Source organism: Ciconia boyciana, chromosome 3, assembly GCF_034638445.1.
Source record: "Ciconia boyciana chromosome 3, ASM3463844v1, whole genome shotgun sequence".
In the NCBI taxonomy this organism is placed as follows: Eukaryota; Metazoa; Chordata; class Aves; order Ciconiiformes; family Ciconiidae; genus Ciconia; species Ciconia boyciana.
The window spans coordinates 113,886,939-113,913,112 of NC_132936.1; the positions used below are offsets into that span (position 1 = coordinate 113,886,939).

The 26,174-nt window shown below is 42.1% G+C and overlaps 1 protein-coding gene across 1 annotated transcript in view; it reads right to left on the reverse strand.

Moving 5' to 3' along the window:
* Positions 1-507: 507 nt before the first annotated feature.
* Positions 508-26,174, reverse strand: part of DTD1 (D-aminoacyl-tRNA deacylase 1) — a 33,451-nt gene continuing 7,784 nt past the window's right edge. Inside the window, exons 3-6 of the mRNA XM_072857117.1 lie at positions 25,151-25,386; positions 15,743-15,840; positions 2,936-3,112; positions 508-1,115 (exon numbers count right to left, since the gene is read on the reverse strand). Coding sequence (XP_072713218.1) covers positions 2,957-3,112; positions 15,743-15,840; positions 25,151-25,386 — 490 coding nt within the window. The 3' untranslated portion in view covers positions 508-1,115; positions 2,936-2,956. The remainder of the gene's footprint in view (positions 1,116-2,935; positions 3,113-15,742; positions 15,841-25,150; positions 25,387-26,174) is intronic.

Genomic DNA, 26,174 nt, shown 5'->3' on the forward strand with positions numbered 1-26,174 from the left:
TGGCCACGGCAGATGGCTAGTGAAGACCATAAGGCCAAGGCAGGCCTGGAGAATACCCTGTATAAAAGGTACCACCACCACTTCTGAAAGAAGTCAAAGGTGTAACGATCTGCAGTCTTTCATTTCCCCTGAAACTTCCTTGGCTTTAACACCCACAGGAGAGCAGTTTTGCAGCTGCTTCTCAGCTCTTGTTTGCTGGCAGCTTCCAAATGCTGTTCTGCCTCTGATGAATCTGACAGAAATGTCAGTGGGCGCATGATGCAGTATGTGGAGCCGCTGCTGTGGCATTTTGATGGCCACCATAACGTAACTAAAGGACTTAGATGTGTTGGAAAGAGTAAAGATTTCAGGTCAGCAACCTGACTTCCAAACTTCCAAAGGAGAGGTGGATGAGTTACACTTCTAGGTGTTTCTTGGTTTGTAACTTTTGCTCTGTGTCACTCACATTGTTAAACACATCGCTGTATCTTAGGGAACGCAACACACAAACACCAACAGGCACTCAGCTAGCATCATTTGTTTAATAAAGTCTTTTCTGTTTTTAAAAAAGTTTACAAGACAGATGTGTTCCACATGATAAACAACTAGCGCCTGATCTTTCCTTTTAATAACTTAATCCATGCAGAAAGACTGGACTGCCTAACTTGGTGTTACATAGCAGCTGAACAATATACCAAAATATACACAGATCTACACGCTGCCGTGGAAACAGGTAGCATATGACACCATAGAGCGAGACTCAAAATACAAGCCTGATTGGATAATTTTCAGAATTCAAGTGTAAGTTTAAGGAAAAACCCTGATTTATCTTTGAAATGGAGCTTATGTACTGAATGTTCTGCTACAGTCTGCCTACAGTCACCCTTTATTCAGCAGTCATGTGAAAACACATACACGAAAACATTACAAGTCCTTTTCACTACTGATACTACACATTAACAACTGAATTTGATAGCATTGCTTTGGTTGTTTCAATACAGAATGATATAGGTTTCTGATGTCTTAGTTCTGTTTTCCCATTTTCCATTCTTTTCCAAAGCCATTGAAGAGTGGTGCTGAGGTGAATGTCTGTTGGGTCTCTCTTCAAGAATGCAGTGTAGTTTTTGTACAAGAAACTGTGGAAGGCAAACAAACAGGAACATTACTATAAGTAGAGTAGAAATAGAGTATGATTCCTTCAAATCCCATAGAGAAAAGTGTCTTTACTTATTGTCACAGCATGAAAATTAATGCTAGATTATCAGTATATCACATTTTAGAAATGTTCCGCTCCCTAAAATTTCAAATGCTATTGGAAAGGTCAGACTGACCAAAGCACCCTAGAAGGCCTGCAAACTTCTGCTCTCTAAAATGTTCTTATTTCAACACACAACCCAGAAACAGTGAGGGAAGCCTTGTATTCCTGCAGCATAGCAGCAAGGCCAACAGTTGCTGAGAAATAGTACACCCTTACTTTATTTTCTAAGAACATGTTCTCCTTCCCAATGTGCCTGCTCATCTCCAGTATTAAAACAGGAAGGTGCACCAAGCATAAAGCTGAAGAGAGCAGAACTCATGTGATTCCAGCTGTTATATGATACGACAATCCACTTTTGACTGCAACCCAATTAATGAACAGAACCATTTCACACCAGTCTTGAAGTTTCTCTCCATGAGGCCAGCGTAAAAAAGCCTGTGGACTTGAAAGTTTCTTTGATCCCTTTTCCAGGTCAATCCAAAACAAATTAGCCTATTTCCAGAAATCTATTCAATGCCTTATGCAAATTCATTTATATTAGTACCACACAGATAATACAAACTTCTATAAAACAGAAATCATCCCCCAATGTCTGACCACCAGGGAAATTCATGGATTTTTTTTTTTTTTTTAAAAAGCAACTTTCTGAGCAATGCATGATATTGAGTTGTATAAATCACAAGCCAGACTGAACTCTAGGGATGGGAAAAAAAGAGAAAGGTTAGACCTTAACTTTGCAAAGCTGTTAATAATTAAACTGCATAGCCAGCTCAGGGCTTCAGTGTGAAGATGAGGGAAATAATACTTTCTTGAGAGCTCAGGCATGTTTGAAAGTTCAAAATCAGCAATGTAGCTTTTTTGGGGGATGGGGGGGAGGAAGGCAATGGAAGCTGTGTCCTGAAGACTTAAAACTGACTGGAAGAGTATGATAAATACATATCTACATATGTAGATAATCCATGACAAAGGATTCAGGTCTATATGCGGTCTAATTCCATTCACTCATGTCCAGGTATTTCCTGCAGGTCAAGTGCCTGAAGGGAGAGAAAATCCCAGTTCTCATAGTGAATTCAAGCAGCAAGTCTGGCTCTCAATGCCTGGCCTGATGTTCTTGTTAGACAGTGAAGGTATATGAAATAGCCTGTTACCAAGTCATCCTAGGAAAGAACAAACTGAGGAGGGAGGGGTGGGAACCATGATAGGAAGTTGCAGTTCTGGCCTGTCTCCAACTTCTGAAATGTTTTCCACTTCCATTGCTGGGGGCTAGGTATTATTTGGGTATTACAAATGGTAAGGGCTGTTCCAGAGTGCCTGCTAGGTAAAGTCAGAGAGAGAAACACAATCATGTATTTCCCCTCTGAATAATACAAAGCAGGATTCTGCGTTAAGTGACTGCTATGTTATACGACCAAAATTTTAGATCTCCTGAGTCAACCTGGAAACAGTCATGCTGGACCAGGCTCACAGATAGACACCTCCAGCCAAGCACACAGCTGGGAGGAGGTTTTCACCCACTTCTACATTCTGGTGTGCTGACTGCAGATAGAAGCGGAGGTTGCCCACCAGCCAGATTATCAGAATTTCACCTTTCAGCACTCCTAATGCAGCTCGCTGCATGTGCTGCTTCAGTAAAGCACTCAGGGTTAGAGACTGCCAAGCAGGAGGACACAGCTTTACAGAGGAGTGGAAAAGCCAAACCTGAGGCCTGCTTTGGATGAGCTAAGGCTCTCTTTCTGAAGACACATCTCCTTCTGCTCCACTGCTTGCGCTGGGGTCATCCTTGTTACGGGGGGCATTTCTTTCTCTACTTGACTCAGAGGGCACCTTGGTTCTGGTCTTCTCTTTTCTTTGTTGCTGTTTTTCAAGTTTTGTCAGCTATTCACAAAGTAAGGAGAGCAAGAAAACACTTCATGGAATAAAACAATTTCAGAAGACTATTTCTAAAAAATCGTAAATGTGAACATTTGTATAAAACTTGCAATTCAGGTTCACAACAGCAATACATATATCAATAAAACAGAAAAGAAAAAAAAAAGCCTAAGGCTTAGATTTTCAGAAATTTGGAGAAGACAGTGAATCATCATCATACGCTAACATGATGTCGTGGTTTAGCCCCAGCCAGCAACTAAGCACCAGACAGCCGCTCGCTCACTCCCCCCTGGTGGGATGGGGGAGAAAATCAGAAGAGCAAAAGTAAGAAAACTCATGGGTTGAGATAAAGACAGTTTAATAGGTAAAGCAAAAGCCACGCACGCAAGCAAAGCAAAGCAAGGAATTCATTCACTCCTTCCCATGGGCAGGCAGGTGTTCAGCCATCTCCAGGAAAGCAGGGCTCCATCACGCGTAACGGTTACTTGGGAAGACAAACGCCATCACTCCAAACGTCCCCTCCTTCCTTCTGCTTCCCCAGCTTTATATACTGAGCATGACGTCGTGTGGTATGGAATAGCCCTTTGGTCAGTTTGGATCAACTATCCTGGCTGTGTCCCCTCCCAGCTTCTTCTGCACCTGGCAGAGCACGGGAAGCTGAAAAGTCCTTGACTAGTGCAGCAACAACTAAAACATCTCTGTATTATCAACACTGTTTTCAGCACAAATCCCAAACATAGCCCCATACCAGCCACTATAAAGAAAATTAACTCTATCTCAGCTGAAACCAGGACACATGATCACCCCCTGAGTATAAAAGAGAAGTGCACATATTCAAAGGACTATCCTCTGCTTTCCAGGATTCCTTCTCCACCCAGTCTGCAAACATGGAAAAGAATAAAACACAAGGACCAAAAGGGGGAGCTGGATTCCACCAAACTCCCCTTCTATTTTGGATCTTAAGTGGCAGTTTTGTAGTTTCAAAGTTACTGACAACAGATGTATCCCAAGTTCAGCCATCCATCACACAAGAATACATTTATTTTATTCTTCATCCAGAGAAAAGAGATATATGAGCCTTAGCATCACCTAGAATATAGATAACCATTTCAAATCAGCTTGGACAAAACCCTTGGCTAACGCTCCCTTGCCACCTCTCAGTAGAAATGCTTTCAATGCTACTAAGAGTCAAACTAAGTTGTACATAGCTGTCACTTCTCCATCTCTTTCCCATTTTTCAGAGAAGCAGGTTGCAGTAAGTTTTGGGGATGCTACATATTGATAGTTACTTAAATCCTACACTTTGTGCAGTTTATCCGTTTGGGTAATTTCTGTAATCTACTGATTTTCTCTACTGCTTCCACAATTTCCCCAAGATAAAGTGTACTAGTCATAAATCATAATTTCATGGCTAGAAGATCTCTTCTGAGGTGAAATCTTCATAGAATATAATAAGCTAGATTATGTGTGTCAATTATGAATTAGATGGGCTCATGGAAGATGCATACAAAGACGTAAATCTGAGCTCCAAGTCAGGAAGAGCTAAGAGTGCAGACTGCAGAGCCTTGGGAGGATGCACAGCATCCCCTTGTACCTTACCCCACATATACACACCCTCCTTGAACACCTGCACACATGGACTTCTAGCCTAACACAGAATATTCTTAGCTGGCTATTTCAAAACTAAAAAGAGTTTACTTTTACTATGTGAAATGACAGAGTACGATCTATCTGTTTGTCTGGCATGATCCAGTCCTCAAGTCACATGCACAGATGTAACAAACATGTCGGGCATGATACAGGCAATATTTTAACTCACATGTCTGACAACTTGCACACTACTCTTCTGCCAACAAGCCTATATACACAGCACATGAATGTTAAAGGTAATCAAGAAAGTGAGTGCATCTGCAGGAAGGGAAACAAAAGTTTGTGAGCCCTTAGTATTAAAGGTACTCAGCGTTAATTAATGGTACTACCACAGTGTCTCTGCAGTTGGGTTTTATTTTTGCAAATGGTATTGGGGTCATCCAGCTGCTGAAATCAGAATTGGGGTCTCAAAGATCTTCACGGTACAACAATGTACCGGAAGAGGGAAGGCACACTACATCAGCTGCAGGCTGCAGAGACCTGAAAGCACAGTTCCTAGGTTTCAAAATATACATTTGATTTGTACACATTTAAGTAACTACGTGAGCAGGTATTGCATTTTCATCATTCCTCACTGGCCCTCCACCTAGCAGTCAGTAATTGCAAAGTACCCCCCAACACCAAGCCAAACCACAGTCAAACCTGCTGCAACAAACCTATAACAGCTGTTGCAATCTGTACTCCTTTCTTTTACTGCAGCATCGAGTCTCCTAGCGGTGATCCTTTTCTGACAATAACGATGATGAAAAAAATTTCCATTACCTTGTAGTTCTGTAACTTATAACCTCATGAAACCTCATTGTTTCTGTAAATAATGTGATTACTGAATGACACGATAACCCTTCTTCTCTAACTAGTGTTTCTTATTACTTGAAAGAAGAAAAAGCCTAAGGCACATGACACCAACAGTTTAAATTGAGTTACCTTTATCTTTAAGAAGGCTGTGAGCTAACCCAATAAAGCTAACCCTGGATTTTCAAAACATGAAAAACAGTAGTGTATTCACACAGTGAACCTTGTGTTATGCAATACAGAATCCACATCCATAATGTATATTTATTCATATATAATTTACATGTAGAGGCAGAAATGGCTCAATGTATGATAGCATGTCATATTACCATTTCAAACATGCCTACAATGGCTATTTGCCAACATGGTCTTGGGGGCAAATAGCATGCTCACTAAGACTTCTGAAGTATATATAGTTACACATAGTTTTATAAATACATATGTATGTGTACATTTAGTCTGATGTACAAGGGGACCATATTCTCTGTAGAAATAGGAGTAGCATTCATATCCTAGATTAAACAGTATGCAAAAGATGGTCTTCAAAGTTATGACATGTATATTTATCACAAAGGACCTCATAAGTTACCTAGTTCTGTAACTAATTAGTTTGAGAACAATGTAGTGCAGAGGGCAAACAAAACAGCAGATATGCAGAGATAAATCCAGATCCATCTTCACACTTGGCTCTGCAGCAGACCCAAAGCTCTACTCATGACTACTCAACTACATCTCTTTCGCACAGGGCAGCATCTTTAATAGATGGAGAAAAAACAGGAGCAAGGAATAACCTTGGAATATTTAGAACAACTCCCAGGTTGGCATGATCTGACAGCAGTATTCACCCAGCTCAAAGAAAAATGACACAAAAAGTTCATTTAGACGAGGGAACAGGATAATTTGATAAGCTGTATTTAATCATGTCTCATATGAACAGAATTTACTTTTTTTTTTTATTATAACAAATTAAAGGCAAAGTTCATTTATGAACTGTTTCATCCATCTAAAACTCAAATAATACTGAAATAGATAAGGATTTGTGTGTACCTATGGACATAAACACACACATGCATGCTCTCCAATCTGTGCATACACTGTGATCAGTCTATGAACCAAAGTTCAGACACAAAGATTAAAATGCATTTCTTTGTACTCAAAATATAGTCTCATTGTTATTATGCAGGCAACAAAAGAATTACACATTTTTTCATTTCTGTGCTTATAAGGTGCTTGAGTAATTCAAAAGGATGTGTTATAGGAGTACGCTCCACCACTAAAAGACCTGCCAGTGAGTTGAAAAAAGTTACAACAGTTAACTTTTTGGTATTACAGTGAATAAAACTTCAGACACACGAGTCTGGTTCAATGAAACATATCTTTAATGCTTTCCATATAAGTACAGAGTGTGTTCCATACTCATCATCTCATCTGCAGAAATATCATGAGCTGTTTGTGGCTACTGCCTTATAATGTTTACTGGCTAGCTGTGGAGATGGTGCACCTGTACAGAAAGTGTCTAACTCAGCTTTACATCTATAAACCAAAATTCATTCTTTTCTGAGACATCTTGGAAGGCTCCTAAGGATTCAAAGGGTGGGCATCTTACAGCAGAAGCAGCACCACCTCATGGCAAAAGTACCGTATGTGCCTAAGATGTAATGCTGGGCTGGTCAACAGCATGTAGCAGTTACATTTGCACAAGCGCTGAAATATTCACATTTATAACACAAGACTGGACATCCTGCACGTTGAGCTATGACGTGCATATAGGCAAAAATTTGTGCACAGGATTAGAATCGGTGCCCCTCAATCCATTAGGACAGTCTTAACTATAGACATAACAGGAGTAACTAAGCCTGAAAACTCACATGGAAAATAATGTAAACCTGTATGTGTCAATCCTTTTATCTCAAGCCACAGTACCCTGGAATCACTTCGTGTTATAACTTTGGCCAGAACCAAAACCCACAAACCGACTCGCTGTTCAGAAGAAGTCCTTCATGGTCCCTTGCCAGCAGTCAAAATCTGTGCTTTGGAGATCAATACCTGGTCTGACCCAACTGCTGAACTTCTGAAGCATGAAAGAAGCAGAAAAGCCTTGAAACATCTGAGGTGTTTAAGACCATCTCCCTCGTGACCACGCACAAAAATACAAGAGTCCTCAGTCCACAGAAAGCAACTTTTCTTTTCTCCCATTGTAACACAGATATTTTACATTGCTGAGACACTACCAATGAGCTAATAATCTCAAACTATGTGGACAATACTTCATCCCCAACAGATTCACCAACATATAGAGTAATAGTTTTGAAAAAGGTCAAAATTTACATTTGGGTTGACAGCTTCTTTGACAAATTCTAGCCTGATGCAATTTAATAGTACACCACAGTCATGAAATTCTAAAAATTTAATAATTACAGTGGAAAGCTAGACTGCACTGTGAAAGAAGGTTTCACCACAGCAGAAATGTCTGCTGTAATACTACGTCACATCACTTTTGCAATCAATTTGCTGTAGCAAAAATATGCAAACAAACTGGCACCTGGCACACCAAGTCCCCCACTTGAAAATGCTAATAATTCTCCAGGTTGTTTGTTTTGCTGAAGTTAATTTCCCACATTCAGAAATGCCTTAGTGTCAGCCTTCCCTGAAGTTCTACCTTCTTGAATACAGAAAAATATCCTTTGTTTTCCTTTTTCTCAGTGATCAGTGTGTACACAGAGGTTGATTGCTGCTCTAGAGACAGCTTTTCCTTTTGCAATAGCCATGAGTAACACCAGGAAGAAGTGAATGGCACCAACAAGAGAATTATTTTGTTAGCAGTCTGCTGGAAAATCAGTGGCAGTGTTCATGTTTCTGGAACCTCAAACCACAACAAGACCTGCAGATGTATATTTTAAATTTCAGTAGTAGTGTGCCAAGCTGCTACAATTTCAAATCTTAAAAAAAAAAAATAACAACTTTAAGGACAGGCTACATTTCAGGAACAGACCAATCCTTCAATCCGTCGTAGGGCATTACAAATCTAGCAGTTTAATACTAATGCTACTAAGCAAATGATAGCACTGAGATAAAATGATTATCAGAGGTCTACTGCAAAAATAAATCAATGGAAGGGTCATGACAGAAGAAAGGTAGTCTTCACAATCTGTTAAGGAGATGGCAGATCATCTGACTTTGTCCTTTTCCTTTCCACATGTCTAAACCTTAGACTTAAGATCAAAGTGTTATTAGGACCTTTTTTCTCTTTGAGAAGAGGACACATTCCTTTTGGCCAATGAGCAGCTCATGCAAGGAATTATACACTTCATTTTGTTCCTAGAAGAAACGTGAGCAGCAAACAATCAAGTTACACTATATAGGCCCAAAGCCTGAGGCGAGAAAAGTGCTAGCAGCCCTTCATCAGTTAGGCTGGTCTAACTTGCTGCCCAGGGTCTTAGAAAAATTCCCTAGCCAAGCAGTGTATCAGCTGCATGGCTTCCCCACTCGTTCTCCTCAACCGCTCTTTATCACCAGTGATATAGATAACCAGTTGAGCTCCCTTTAGTTCACTTTCCTCACCAAAACTTTCCATATAAGAAAATGAACTCACAGGTTTTGGATTTGTTTCTTCAAAGTAAGCTCAAAAACAGTGCAACTGGGATAAGAGAAACATCAAAGCTGGCAACACAGCATCTAGAAAAAATGTCAGCTGACAGTACCAAGGAGAGGACTGTAGTTTATTCCTCATAACAGTGCATATGTTCGCATGGGAAGGAAGAAAAACTAGGTGACAAAAAAAAAATTCAAAGACAATGGCAAAAATCCATTCGCTGCAGATGGAGTCCCTCACTGTACAGTCATTCACCATAGTTTAATATCATAAAATATTTGATACCGGCTGCATCAGGACTGTGCTACTGATCACACAATTCCAAAACAATCCCCATCCCTCCCTAAAATGAAAATACAAGCTGAAGCAGCGCCATACTTGGGGAACTGAAAACACCTTCAGCTACATTACATTAAAATGCTCTAACTGAAAAGTGATAGAAAAGTTAAAATACTAGATTTGGGTTTTCTCCACATTCAGCAGAGAAATCACTTTTGGCAACACAGTTGTAAGAAGTTTTTTAAGGCATAAATAATAGAATATTTATGTGGAATTCATTTAATGGATTTTCTATAATCAAGATCCTCCTGCCATTTAAAGATGTAAGTTACTTAAATGTCAGTCTTGAGAAGTTCCTCTCTCATTTAAAACACTGACATTTCCAAGGGGCATTACATTATTATTTACTCCTCATATCAACAAAGCGTGTGCATGCTGCTTTACAGTACTGATACAGGCAGGTTCAGTAACAAAGATCTGCTCCAATGCTTTCATTCTTCTTATCCCTCCCACTACAATGTCCAGTTCCAAAATAGGGTTTAAAAGCCAATGTAGTTTATTTCCTTCTGGACAGTAGTGGAACAAACAGGCCCACAGAGATCAGTTTAGCATCTAATTAGAATATATCCATTAAACACTGAAACTGCTACTCCACTTCCCCTAGCAGAAGAAATAAAAATTCACAGAATATTTCCAATCTGAATTCCATAATTATCCATAATGCTTTCAAAGTTCAAGGGGCTTTTTTTGAGTTGTCACTGTGTCACCTCCCCCAGGCACCCTCTAAAACCTCTTCCTGCTCCATTTCTGTCTGGCTATTTCTACTAGCTACAAATTCCTACCAAAAAAATACAAAGTACATCTCCCTAACCTTCCCCAAAAGAGGATATAAACATACAAAGCATTCTGGGCATAGCTAACCTAATCTGAGCAGCCATCACAACAAAATTCATCAAGACAGCACAGAAATTTGCTACACTCTTAGCGCTGACCTCTGTAATTATCCAAACAGATGCATGTAAGTTCAAAAGGAATTATCCAAAATCGCTTCACCAGTTAAGGCTGGAAACTACAATGCTTGTGATTTGTACTAGAACATTAGGAATAATCCTTTTGTTTTCTGCATCATAGCCAACAGTGAAGAGCAATACTTGACCTACCCTCGCTCTCAAAGACTATGTAGGAAATGTAGTCACTATTACTGAACTCAGAACAGAATCACCACATGCGTATATTGGCCTTCTCCCATTTTGTGCCTTTTTGTTTTCACATTTCGTATCCAGTTTCTATGGCTGGATAGAATCATTACATGCGTATATTGGCCTTCTCCCATTTTGTGCCTTTTTGTTTTCACGTTTCATAGCCAGTTTCATGGCTTTATTTTGCCTTTCAAGCAAAATTTCTTGTACATCAGACTTACCAAAAAGGTGCTTTTAAGAGCTCAATTAAATGCCAGCTATTTTTTATTTTTCTATTATTCCATTCACATGTCCAAATTCCAAAATAATCACAAGTCTTCAGAAAAGGCCCAGCAATCACTAACTACTGCTGGTGTAAGAATCTTCTGATTTACTTCATACTTTCAATTCATCTGCTTACTATTAAATCAGACAACAACGGAACTGAACAGTTCACAACAAACTGAACTGTAGTAGCTTCCCCTGCTAGGGTTTCACAAACAGCTGGAATATTCTCTTTTTTATATATATATATATTTATATAGAGAGAGACACACGCACATATTTTTAATATATATATACACACACATATATATTTGTTGTATGAGGAGGACTTTTTATTATTATTAATTTTTTTATTAATTCTGTAAGTGATTTATACCTCTCTAGTACAAGGAATATAATTACATTGCTAAGGAATTATAAAGATCAGATTACCAATTACAACCACAGACAATCACTCAAAAAAAAGAGGTATTTCACTGTCACATCCAATGACATAAAAGAGCTATTAATCAGCAATTATTTGTCTAATCTCTTTCTGTTAACATCACATTAAACACTGCAGGATGGTTTATTTATCTCTTCTTGCTAAAGCAGAAAGCAAAAAGATAAAAAACACACCATCTCTAAGCCTTACTTCCCATGCTACAAGCAAATCAACAGACTGTATGACAGCCAAAAAAAATGCAACGGGCAGCGAAAAGAGAAGAGAATGACAATTTTTAATTGGTTCTTCCTCATTCCACATCTTGTATGATGGGTGAGAGATGATGGCACGCATGTCAAATAATATCAGGAAAGGATGCTTAAGAGCGTCAGAAATAGGAGTGCCTCCGACTGTGTGTGTTAAGGTCCCGATATGAGCTGGAAAACATAGCCTGTAACAGTTAAAAGAGCCGCCAATTTTCAAGTAAATGGGGTTCTTTGAAATGTGGCATAGATTAAATTATTTGTGCATCCAAAGCGCACACGGCTGGATTGCTTTATTGGTGTCTGTGTCACTGTAAGAGTTCATCCATTTCTGTGACAAACAAGGATCCCCCACATCAGGAGTTGCAATGAGCTGGAACTGAGGGTGGCTCATGAAATGTGTGTGGACAACACATTGCAGAAGGAAGGTCAGCAAATTTACATTCCTCTCATTATCATATAAGGACTATCTGGAACCCACTCAGCCCATAGAAGGATTCTGTCTGTCCTCCTTTTCATCGGGTCCAGACACAGACTCAGTAAGAAGATACTTGGTGTAACCTTACCTTAGGATAAATGACAGTGCTCTAAGCACATCCTGCACAAGAAGCCTCATCTTTGCTGAGGAAGAATGAGATTTAAGGAGGAAAGGAAGGCGAGACTGAAGCAGAATCATTCACATTAAACAGGGAATTCATGCCAGACAAAGCTTGAAAACCAGAATCCTTCCTAGTCTCCAGTCCATGTTATGGCCACCAGGAAGGTGTTGTCAGATGGGAAAAGCAGGCAACTGTGAGGGTAAAACCCTTAAACAAGCCAGTGTTCCCCAAGAAAGAGATGGAAACTTGCAAAATCCAGCACGCCCTGGTGATTTCTCTTGGGTTATTTTACACCCATACATGGGACAGCAGGGGTAAAAGCTCTCTCAGTGCTCTCCATTTCAGTGAGAAACTGCACCATACCATCCTTCAGTGATCCACCTACCCTTACACCAATGACTCCCACTAGACTGCTTGAGCAAAAAAGACTGGTCACCAGCTTTGCCCTAGAGATCAAGACACCACAGGGCTCCATCTCATAGTCACAGGCAGCAGGACACAATGCTGCCATCCATCCTGCCGCTAATACCCTCAACTGTAGGCTACAATAAATGCTGCTATAGAAAGGATATGGCCACCTGCTCCAGAGACAGAGCCATGCAAGAGCATGGAGAATTTGTGCAGTAAACATTGCTTGGTGGCATGGAGGGAACATGTCTTTTCCTATTCACAAAGAGCTGGAGTGGCAAAAGCAGAGGGTCAATACTGCCACAAGTACCAAACTAAACCTCAGCCTTAACAAGTCTATGTCATAAACACGGCACCTGAAAACAGTGGGCCATAACTCTCTTGAGGGTCGATGAACAGTTCAAAGGGGACATCAAAGCACTCTGTTTCTCTGCCATCCAGCTTTCTGCAGATTCTATTTCCCAGCAAAATCAGGCAGCAACTCAATTCCTCCAAGTAGGGATGTGAGTGCTTACATCTACAATCATTCCTCACTCCAAAGCCAGAACTGCTGCTGCTAATTATGCACGATTTGGGCTGAGAACTCTTTGTGCTAAAGCTGTGAGGGTACAGAAAGAAAGACCAGGACCACATGTAGTTCTTTCAGGGGCTAAAACATCACAAAAGCATACAGAACAGAATTTGGAGGTAAAATGAAACCGACTCCAAACCAAGATACCTTAGCTATTTAAGGCAACAAGAGATGCTTCTTTAGGCTTTCCCACGCTCTTTTCCCAGTCGGCTCCAAATGCCTTTAGTATTTTGAGACATGCAGAATTCCCAGGAGATGCATAATTCCCACCAATTACAGCCACCAGTTGCACTGCAGTTATCACAGAACCTATAAGCAGGCTTTAAAAGAGCAGGTATAAACATACATGGCTGGCTGAAAAACCCAAATGTCTGATTTTTAATTCAGAAGAGTGATGGTCAGATGGCGACTCAAGGACAGACCCGATGAGAAAAATGATTTTATCTCGCTGCTCAACTGGTCAGGTAATTTGGTAGGATCACTGTACATGGGACAAACTGCAGCTAGAAAGACCGAACAGAATGGAATGGAATGGAACGGAACGGAATGGAACAGAACAGAACAGAATAGAATAGTTCCAGTTGGAAGGGACCTACAACAATCATCTAGTCCAACTGCCTGACCACTTCAGGGCTGACCAAGAACTAAAGCATATTATCAAGGGCATTGTCCAAATGCCTCTTAAACACTGACAGGCTTTGGGCATTGACCACCCCCCTAGGAAACCTGTTCCAGTGTTTGACCACCCTCTCAGTAAAGAAATGTTTCCTTATGTCAAGTCTGAACCTCTCCTGACCCAGCTTTGAACCTTTCCTCTGCATCCTATCACTGGATAGCAGGGAGAAGAGATCAGCACCTCCCTCTCCACTTCCCCTCCTTAGGAAGCTGTAGAGAGCAATGACAAACCCAGAGTCCTTAGCTGCTCCTCACAAGATATGCCTTCCAGCCCTTTCACCAGCTTTGCTGCTCTCCTCTGGATGCATTCAGGGACCTTCACATCCTTCTTAAATTGTGGGGCCCAGAACTGCACACAGCACTCAAGGGGAGGCTGCACCAATGCTAAATACAGCAGGATAATCACCTCTTTTGACCAGCTGGTTATGCTGTGTTTGATGCAGTTTGCCCTCTTGGCTGCCAGTGCATGCTGCTGACTCCTACTGAACCTGCTGTCAACCAGCACCCCCAGATCCCTTTCTGCAGGGCTGCTCTCCAGCCACTCCTCTCCCTGTCTATACTTGTGCCCAGCATTATACTTGTGCCCAGTCTATACTTGTGCCCAGTCTATACTTGTGTCCACCCCAGGTGCAGAATCTGGCATTTGTTCTTGTTAAATTTCATGCCATTGATAACTGCCCAGTGCTCCAATCCAGATCCCTCTGCAAGGCCTCTTGTCCCTCGAGAGAATCAACAGCACCTCCCAGTTTAGTATCACCAGCAAACTTGCTAATGGTGCATTCAACTCCTGCATCCAGGTCATTGATAAATATATTGAACAGAACTGGCCCTAGAATTGAACCCTGAGGAACACGGCTGGTGACTGGTCACCAGCCAGATGTAGCCCCATTCACTACAACCCTCTGAGCTCTGCCCTTCAGCCAGTTCTTCACCCAGCACACCGTGAACTTGCTCATCCCACAGTTGGACAACTTGTCCAGAAGGATGCTGTGAGGGACAGTATCAAAAGCCTTACTAAAATCCAGAAAAACTACATCCACCGCCTTCCCTTCATCCACTAGGGGCGTGACCTTATCATAGAAGGATATAAAATCAGTTAGACAGGACTTTCCCTTCGTGAACCCATGCTGACTATGCCTGATGATTGCATTGTCCTTTACATGCCTTTCAATAGCACCCAGTATAATCTTCTCCATAATTTTTCCAGATACTGAAGTTAGATTAACAGGTTTGTAGTTTCCTGGTTCTTCCCTCTTGCCCTTCTTATAAACTGCAATAACAATTTTAACAAGGTTAAAAGGGTTGGTGTGGCCTTGCTGAAGCACAGCTGGTAATAACAATCCCTCCCCCTTCTCTTTCAGCCTGGAAAAGTTGGTCACTGTTGTGTTTAGAGGATGAGAAAACCTCATCACTGCATGTGGTTTTCAGTATAGCTTGTGCTGTTCCTCAGCAGAGCTAACTCTCCTCTCCACTCCAGACTTAAATTCAGGACTTAAATTTGCTGTTCTCTTGTTTCTGACAAAGAGGCAGCTCTCCAGTTCCATCCAGCCACCCACATGCAACAGGTCCTAAATGTCAAGAAACTTCACTAAAAAAAAGAGAGGGGCCCAGACACATTAAAAACATAGTTAATGAGTAATGATTAAACAGCAGCTTTAATGATGAGCAAGAATAAACTGTAAAAAAGCTGTTTTGCATTACATATGCACAACCTTTATCAGGACAGCAGGCAGCTATCAACAGGCCAGGGAACTGAAGAAAACAATGCAATTATTTAACTTTTCAGAGACTGCACAGGAAGCACAAGGTCCTCATGCCTAAGGAAAGCTATACTGCTTCATAACAGGAACACCACAAATCTGCAGAGGTGGCATAGCCTATACATCTATCCTTTCCAGACAGACCTTCTGGCTCACTTACCTGTTTAGGGTCGACAGTGGCAGCTGGGGACTCCAATTCTATTGTTACAGGACCATCGTTCTGGATGTGTACCTGCATGTAGGCACCAAACTTGCCATCTGAAAAGGGAAGAGACAAGAAGTGCTGAGGGGTCTTGGAAGGATAACACATACCAAAATCTTTACCAAATGTGCTACTAAAAAGAAAAAAAAAAAAACGTAAAAGGACAGCCAACTAACAAACTGCAGAAAGCTACTAAAAAAACCCCAGTCTATGTGGTCTGACATTCAGAGATGATAAATGCGCAGCTAAGTACAGAAATGTGCACAAACAGATAATCAAGGTGCTCACAGTTCAGGGTAGGCAGGATAGTTCTCACAGGCAGGAGATGAATTTTTAAAGGATGTAACAGCTAAGCCTAGAGATCCAGTCCAGCTAATCAGTTGATGTTTTGAAGAAATTTTATATATAAGTAAAAGATAAAAAGACCTGAAGACTACTCTGAAGCATTTGACACTGCATATTCTAGAGCAGGGGACATTGGTGTGCAGCTCAGTCCCAATCCGCTACAGCAATTTCTACGTTCCTGTTTGCAACTTAGGCCATTCTTTGACAGAGGTTGGCAAAAAGGGCAGAAAAAAAGACAGTGTCTACTCCCTCAACCCTGCCTACTTCACAGGAATACACTTCTGAAATCAGAAATGTCTATGTCATTTGTCATCAATGGCATTTATTAGCACACCAGCTGAGGCACAGACCACATTTTGGTAAGCATTTGAGAAGTTTCCATCACAACAGACCCATGACATTTTTATGGTTGTAGTCTACAAAAGCCATCCCTTTGTATGCTGTCTTCTCACATCTCATTTTTCTTTGTGCAAACTTCCTTGCTCCATTTTTTCTAGTCCAGCTTTCTACTCCTCAAACTCACCCCACCCCTGGCTGAGCCTACTTGACTGCTCACTCCCACATACTCTCTTCTCCTGTCCCACACACCTGAGTAGCCTTTCTAGACCTTGCTGTAGGGACAGCAACAATAACAGACACTGCCATATCAATACAAATGCATGGAAGAGAAAAAGGTGTACTGCAGCAAGCAGACAGCAGTTATCCAAAGACTGGAACAGTCTCACTTACTGGGAAGGCAGGCCTGGAGCCTGCTCAGCAACACAACCAAAACCGCTTCCAGTACCACCTCGGGCAGTGAGCAAGAACATGCTGAAAGCTGTAGGCTCAAACTTCAGTGGAGTAACCACCCACTGGGAATATTTACATGAGACTTTGTATAGCTACACAGCAACTTTCCATGGCAACATGTGATGTCCGTGACTGAATGGAGGTAAAACCAAACTGTCCTGATTCTTCATGAACATGTTACTAGCTCTGGAAGAGTTTTCAGTCTTTCCCTGTCACATCCTGTAGGTCAGATAGAAGTCTGGTATTTGCTTAAAAGAAAAAGGAAAAAGAAAAGGCATGTTTAGGCCTGTCCAACACATATGGGCCATATCACAACAGATCTACTGCCCAACTGCTTTTTCAAAGGCTGTATGCCACAAGCCACCCCAAGAGCTAGAGGTACAAGCTCTGGCAAAGCCAAAAACTATAGCACTGCACAAGAGTCTGCTGGCAATGGTCCAGCAGCCAAGGAAAAGATTCCTGGACTGATGACTGAAGAGTCACAGCAACAGAAACGCCAATGAGAAGGGGGCAAGAGCAGGATTCGAGGAAGTATTTCTATGAAAACTAATGTGATTTACTGAACAAAAAGCTGCACAATTTTACCAGCTGCACTCCTCAGACATTTTCTGCCCCACAGAGGAGGTGGCAGAAGAGAATGCATGCCCAGTGTCCCAGCTCGCTGTTTCTACACAGACTCCTTTGATCAAATTGACCTTCTTCAATGTTTCATGTGGGCTGTAAAATGTTATGGGTGTTGAATCTAAAAACCTGACAAAGGCATGGCTGCCACAGCTGCACACCCCCAGGTCCAAACAGTAGCAAGGCTGAGCATGTATTCTCAGTAGGCACACACGCACAAACACATGTATGCTACACACACATGCACACACATATACACACACACAGCCAGCTGCACAGATACTAACACAGACACACTCAGCACTCACATAAACACAAATAGCACCTACAGCCTCACCTTGAACCCCTCACTGGCTGATCAGGATGAAGGTCCATTAGTGGGAAATATGTACATATATACAATGCAGACCCCCCCAGCAGCTGGGCTTAGACACTCAGTCTGCCCAGCAGCTGCCCATGGATCTTGGCCTCCCCAGATGCTGGCACCTGGGGATGCAAGTCTCGGAGGCCTGCAGCCCTGTTCCAGCTGCTGGTACAGGCCCCCTCGCGCACACACACATACATCTCCCCCCAGCTCTCTGGCAGTTTGCTGGCTCCCCCCCCCGTCTTACTCTTAGAGACACACACACGCACACACAGAGGTCTTGACCGTAGAGACCCCTGGTCTCTCCAGCAGCTGGGCAGGACTCCTCTAGTCCCTCTGGAAGCCAGTTCCTCCTATGGTCTCACCCTCAGAGACACACACCCAGACTCAGCTCTGGCCACTGCAGCTCCTTGCCAGCTCATCCTGCTGTGTATTTGCTCACTCACCCCCACTCGCAGACACAGGCCTTGGACCCATGGTCCCACTCCAGTTGTTGCACTTAGACCCCCATTCACACACATGCATGCAAAACAGTGGGTCCCTCACCCAGGAAAATAGTTAGAAATGGACTTTAGTAAGAAGGCAAGGCAGACTGTGCTGATCAGGTACAGGGCATGGCCACAAGTGTACTGACCAGTCATTGCTTAATGTGGCTGGCCCTTTTTATACCCATATCCCTTTATTTTCCCATGCTTGTTCCTCCTGAAATCACCTAGATCCACCCCTTTCCCTGCCTTTGCTTCCTCACCTAAACATCCCATAATAAGTCTTGTGCAACCCTGAAATGCTCTCCTCCTGCATGTGTCCTGTATCTCTAGGCAGTGACCCCCCCCTCAGACCGAAAGGTGCTCCAGAGAGCCACTCCCATTGACTGCCCAGGATGGGCATCCCACCTGGACCACAGGACTCAGGGTCCCCCAGGACAGCCCTGGGAGGGGCCCAGACAGGGTTTGCAAACCTGAGTCCAGAGTTTGGGTTCCCCTGCCTCTGTGCTCCTTTGTGTGTGTGCAGACCAGTTTTGCATCACATAACCTAAGAAGAACTACTACAGCATGAGTGACGTCTTTCCATCTGACAACTCCACTGTAGGGTCAGTACCCTCTGGAGGGAGGGGACAACTGAGGCTGTCGTGGCATCAAAGAACGGCACATCAGAAGTTACTGGCACATCAACAGTTACTGTTTTAAAAAGGTGCAGCTGACTTGATTGGGTAAATCGGGTAAATAGAGATACCATGAAGCTGTCACTATTTCAGGAAAGGATCAGTGTGTTCTGAATGCTAGCTAATGGTGCAGAATAAAAAAGAAGAGAGTTACTAAATAATTACAGAAAATAACAGAAAATTTATGAGACAAAAGCATTACAAAGCAAGTGAAAAAAATCAAAAAGATCTGTTCTCATTTCATAAATTTGCAGGAGCCTGGAACATGTAAAGGATCCCACTGAGAAAAGATGTCACAGCAATCAAATAAATAGTCATTACAATTCTCCAGCACAGTTTTCAAACCCTTTGCCACCCATGATAGATGAGAACCTGCAGAGAAAACCCAGGCAGTTTTTTCCTAAACCTGTAGCTTATGGTTTCACTGGTGAATCATGCAGGCACACCTTTTCACTGATGCCTATAAATAACTCTCAGTTGAGAAATAAAAGCTTGAAGAATGCTTGCTTTTGGTTAGCTGTATCTGCACACCTGAAGTCTAGCTACCATAACGTGTAAGAGTCTCTTAGAGAACAAATACAGACTACAGAGCAGGAAGCTCACAGAATTGCTTCCTGCACAGAAACAGACAGTTTCTGCATCTGACAAGCACAATAGAGCAAGACTCTATACCTTCATGCAGACAATGAGGGAAGGCTCTACTGACACACTCAGAAAGTGGTTATATTGCTTCTTTAGGAAGATCAAGCAGATGCTACTTGAGCTACTGCTCCTAGAAGGGTTTTTGTTATATTTACAGTGTATATGGAAAGAGATGTACCTATATGCTGATCACATAAACCAGTCAAAACTAATGCATCTTTCTTTAACAAAATAATAAACAAAAAACACCATCTTAAACTTTATTAGTGGGAGCACAACTTTTCAAATATCTCTCTACATATCATATCATATCATATCATATCATGTCATATCATATCATGTCATATCATATCATATCATCCCTCTGCTGTACTTTACTCACAGAAAAGGACTGCCTTTTGCACTTCCCATACATGTACAGACCTAAAAAAGAAAGTAAACTTCACAGGCCCCTTTTTTCAAAGGCTGATAAAGTGGTCAAATATCCCCCCACCTTTACCAGAACACTCAAAGCACTCCCATGTCACAAGCACTTTCTATCTTGTTTCGGCATCAGAACTACGGTCAAGGGTCATCTTTCTATAACAGCTCCCTCCCATTCTCCTCATACTTAAACTTACAGTCTTTTGACCCAAGGTCACCCCAGGTCAAGGTGAATCACAGCTCAGAGACTTTAAGATTTAGAGCTAATGGAAACAGTACTTAAAACATAAATATCTGTCAATTCTGCCCTCCTTTATAGCCTCTCTCTTCCAGACCTTCCTCTCAAAGACAGGAAGGGTCTCAGCACCTTGCAACTGCCACAATATGAAAGGCAGTGCAGTTTTCAGTCTCAGCAACCTCGTTCTCTCAAAGGATTTAAAAAGCCAACTGAGGGAGAATTTCTTCACACATTCCAAAATCCCTTTATTGGTCTTAATCCAAAATGTCTTGTGCACCACCACACACCCTCATCTTCAAGCTTTCAAACATACTGCAAAGGTTATGTTGCTGTCAGATGCAGCTGCCACCCTCCCTTATCACAAATTGATGCGTCCCATAGTTTCAGGACCATGGTCCCTGCACAGTATGTGCTTTCCTCATGGGATGCTTCTGGATTTTTGTGCTGGCAGCTCCCTCATACAACAAAACCAAAGGGTTCTAGAGGTCCATTGGTCCTCATAGCTCTTATCAAGAAGTGCCCTCACTGTAACACAGCTTTTTTCTCTGCAGCTTCAGGGTCTGGTCTTGTCTGAAAGAACAAGGGAAAGCTAAAACCTAGTTTCATGATTTCTTCTTAAATCAATGCCTAATTCCTCCTTAGGAAGAGATGTTTCTTCAGCAGAATCTCCCTGTGTTGGCTACCTGCCTCAAAAACATGCTCCTGCCTTCCTTCCCTTGTCCCAGTGTCTACTGTAGTTTCAGTATATGGCAATTCATATAACCTTTCAGAGAAGGCATTTTTCATTTGTGTGTTATGGTTTCCTGAAGAGGTAAGTTGAGAGACAAGCCTGACTCCCATAAAACAGGCATTTGTGGTACCACTGCGTTTTGCATTCACCGATGAGCACACTGGTGGAACACATCACCTCTGTGGCACTGGGGCAGACAGGCTGCAAAGGAGTTGATTGTTGTGCCCTTGAATGCAACTTCTGAAACTCTGATGCAGACAAATCCCTCTTCTGCACAAGACTGCAAGGAAACCGAAGACATCATCTCTTCCATCTCTCTGTCCCAAGAGTTTGTCTGGATTGATTTTCATTTTTCAGTCAGAAGGAAAGGAGGAGAAAGAATCCACCTTCCTTGGATGTCACTTGTTACCCCAGCAAGTTTGGGTACATTTATCGCATGATCCTGTACTGTCCATGGGAGACACTAGCAACTTACCCTTCAATACTATTTCTTTTCCTGCTTTTTATACCACAATGCTCTTCAGTGTAGTACCTTCCCCCACCTGAAGACTTCTTGACTGATCAAGTCACCTCCTTGCAACATCCTCTGCAATAAAATAGGATCCTACAAGTGTAATTAAAACAACAAGTTTATTCTGCTGGACATCCATCTCTTCAAATTCCTTTTCCCTTAGAATCTGGCATGTATGCCTTCTTCAGAGGCAAAGAAGATCTTTACCTGAGGTGAGACAGACAAGCCACATCTGAGATGTAAAGACTTGAAAATGAGATATAAGTTACTTTCAGAATATTTTTTGGACATATCTCAAGCCTCATGACCTAGAAACTTCACACTGGTTTTATTCAGAAGTTACTTCTAAGCTTGTCTACTTGGAAAGTTATTCCTGATTAACCCCATGCGGTTACTTCTGCTCCAGGTCAGAGCACAGATTCCAGAGTGACAACACTCACAAAGGGAGTTAATCAGAGCAAATAATTCTGCCTTCAGCTTGCACCAAACCTTAATCTGAATTAAACTCCTACTTGTGGAACAGTCCTCTCATATTTACTCAGATATTGCTATTAAGGGAGTGAGATATTTCACATTCTTAGCCATGCTAATCCTTACTGCCTCAGAAGACTAAATCCACATTCAAGACAGAGAGCAAAGGCCCTGACACACAAGGAGAAGCCTTAGTAGGCCCAGTTTTTGGATATTAGCTTGCGCAACAGAGTCCTCAGAGGGGAGTGAGGTGTTCAGGAATTAATTTCACAAGAAAGTACTGGAGCCAGACAAGCAAGGATTTCTGATGCAGCCTTCTCTTTCCCAGACAATGGGTGTCCATCTGCAGTCTTAAGGCATCTGTGTGAAACTAGGAACCATGGCTCTGAGCCTTCTCCAAGATTTTTTTTGTCAAACATCCCCCTGCTCTGGGTGTGAAAGAATGGTTTGCGCTTCTCTTTGGGGAACACTTACCACTGTGAGTTCCTAGCTGGCAAGCTCCAGATAGACCAGATGTCAGACGGAGGAGCTGCCTGCCCAGCACCTACAACAGTGGCACACGTAGCAGCTCAACTTCAAACAGACAAAGCAGTCTATTGAAAAAACGTAGGGACTAGAAAAGACAAGTCTCTTAAGCAATATGGTGAGATATTTATTGATTTGTCTTTGACTCAGGTACACAAATTCCACTTTAAATGATTAAATGATTCTTCTAAAATGCATTAAGCAATTTGTAAGATCAAAGGGAAGGGCACCTACAGCAATCCAGAGACTCAAACTCTAATCTCCCAATAACTACAGTTGTGTGTGTGTGTATGTATACATGTAGGGCAAATACATGAATACAGATTTTAAAGATAGAAGGTAGAGCCTCATGCTGATACACTAAGCCTATTTTAATAGCCTAGCAGCTCATTCATCAGTGCTCCTTCCCCGGGCCCTCCCATCACCGTTCGTAACACAGTAGCACATAGGACAGCGCCCAGCAGGGCAGGTTCTTATTTCATTAGGACTTTTTCAGGGCAGAATTCAGTATGTTTGCATGCCACACTAAATCACAGCCCAGGTATTACAATTTCACAAAGTTATACTCACACTCAAGCAGTCCTGCTCACATACGGCCTGCCAGTGTGTAAAGCCTCTGTGTTCTAATCCACCTCAACTCAGGGAAATAGTAAACTCTGTTAATGCAACCGCAGGACTTAGCCTGCTATCCATGAAACTGCCAAGCTTCAGAAACTTCACACACACAAAAATAAATAAAACAAGCAAACAAACAAAAAAACACTGGCAAAGCAATTGGCACAACAGAAACTTCAATCATAACAGTCTAACAGACTTGGATGCAGCACAATGCAGACTGGCACAGCCTAAAAAGAAAGCAAAATGATAAATGAGCAGGTGGTTCCAGTGCTGCAGCAGTTTCAAATGTGTGCATTATCTGACACAATAGCACAGGCAGCCACTCTTGGGTTTCTACATCTATGTTTTCAGCATGAAAAAAAGAAAATGCAGAAGTGAAAGTTCTTTTTGCAGAAAGCATTGGCAAACAAGTGCCAAAATATGGGCACTTAACAGCAGTAGCTATTCATTTCAGGTGTATAACTGTTATCAACTGAAAAAAGAAGTTCAAAAAGCTGCTGTCAAAATATAAAGTGATTGAAAGTATTTCAGAAACAGAGCATTTTCCAAAGTCCAAGGACAAAGATGTAGATATACAGAGATATATAAACTTTTCTGCACTGCATTTAAGAAAAAGAAGCAAGCCCATACTTGCTTTTAGTTTACCTAAACATAAGGGTCCAACTCGATCAAATCTTACTAAAGCAAATGTTATTCCCATTGACTTCCCAGGAAGTTCTGTTACCAGTTTCAGAGGCACAGGAATGGGTTCTAACTTAGTCATAACCCAACAAAGATAAAGATTCAAAAAGCACACACTCTGAATTAATTAGAACAGAAGTCTCCTATGTTACAGACCAACAGGGATGCATGGAAGGGGTATCAGAAGTGCATTCCATATCATCAACAAAAGTTGACTGGAAGAGCATTTCAAGCTACTGGAAAGTTGACACAAGACGGACATTTTATGTGTGCATTTCACTGCACCTCTTTGGAAAGCACTCCATGATATGGGTACCTGGGATAATTATCTTTCATCTACAGTCAACACAGAGATTAACCTCTAAACCTTTCCCCAGATACCAGTTTTCTGCCTTTTTTCTCTTTTTTTTTCCTCATAAGGAAAGTAAGGCTGACCATTATCATGATCTCTGTTTTTCCACTTCAGTCTATTAATAGCCCTCATATTAAAAAATAAGTCTTTTCTAGACACTTGTCTTCTGGGCAAGTGTATCAAAAATTCAAGCCTAAATATGAAAACAGCCAGAAAGTAAACAGAAAAGCAAACAGAAAAGATTAAGGGCAGATAGAGCACAAATGCAAAGGGAAGCCAGGCATTTTCTGGTAGAGAGAAAACTGTTGCATACATGGCATAGAGTTGAGAAAAGATAGTCTAAATGAAACGCTGTTCTCAAGTAGCACATTACACCTCCCACTGTCATCATTACCATTTAACAGAATGTAAAACTAAAGTGACAGATGGAGTTATGCTGTCCATCACACACTGGCGACACCTTCAAGCCTGACTAACCACATATGCCTCAGAAAAAATGCTCCTGCTGGGTTAATCTAGCTACACAGCACAAAACATCCAGCCTTTGAGGGAGCCTGACCCCCGAGCTTGTTCTTATGGCTGCAGCCTCTCTGGGTTACGTTGTCAGAGTCATTGCTCACATTGTACAGCCAATAACAATACAAGAGCATCTACATGTCAAACTATTCCAGAGGAACGCCAGGAAATGGCTTGGCTAGAGGAAGACTCGAGTGATCACCCTTCCAGGCTGCTAGTGAAAATACCATAACATCCCCTCATCTACTGCCGCAGAAAGACAGCTCCCTTGCAACACAGACAGAAAATCGCAGAATAAAGAAAGTAACTATCAGGGAAGAGCACATACAAACAAGGCCCCCTGGCCACATCAAGGACCTTACCAACCTTTGCCCTTACCTTTAATAAGCTCTGGTTTGTAGGCTTTTCTTAGCTGCTCTAGGAAGTTGTTATAAAAACACTCCGCCTGCTCTGCGGGCATTGCCATGTGGTAGTCGGGCTTGTTTCCTTTCAGGATGCATTGGAGAGTAAATTGGCTCACACACAACACTTCATACTGTTTATCCATCACGCTTTTGGACCAGTGCTTCCCACTTTCATCTTCAAATATTCGCAAGTTCAAGATCTTTCGAACCCTAGGAGGAGAAAAAGGTAATTCCTAAACTGTTCCATGCAGGATCAACAGGTACAAGTTAATGCCTACCACACAGGATGAGATAAAAGGGAAGGCAGATGCATATTCATTCTTCCTCCACATAACAAGATATCCCTTTGTCCCTTCCTTCCTAAACCATGTGTGCTGGTTTTGGCTGGGACAGAGTTAATTTTCTTCATAGCAGCTAGTATGGGGCTATGTTTTGGATTTGTGCTGAAAACAGTGTTGATTGATAATACAGGGATGTTTTCATTACTGCTGAGCAGTGCTTACACAGAGTCAAGGGCTTTTCTGGTTCTCACCCCACCCCACCAGCGAGTAGGCTGGGGGTGCACAAGAAGCTGGGAGGGGACACGGCTGGGACAGCTGACCCCAACTGACCAAAGGGATATCCCATACCATATGACATCATGCTCAGCATGTAAAGCTGGGGGAAGAAGAAGGAAGGAGGGGATGTTCAGAGTGATGGCGTTTGTCTTCCCAAGTAACCATTACGCATGATAGAGCCCTGCTTTCCTGGAGATGGCTGAACACCTGCCTGCCCATGGGAAGGAGTGAATGAATTCTTTGTTTTGCTTTGCTTGTGTGCACGGCTTTTGCTGTACCTATTAAACCGTCTTTACCTCAACCCACAAGTTTTCTCACTTTTACTCTTCCGATTCTCTCCCCCATCCCACTGGGGGGGAGTGGGCGAGCGGCTGTGTGGAGCTTAGTTGCCGGCTGGGGTTAAACCACGACAGTCCTTTGTGGCGCCCAACGTGGGGCTCG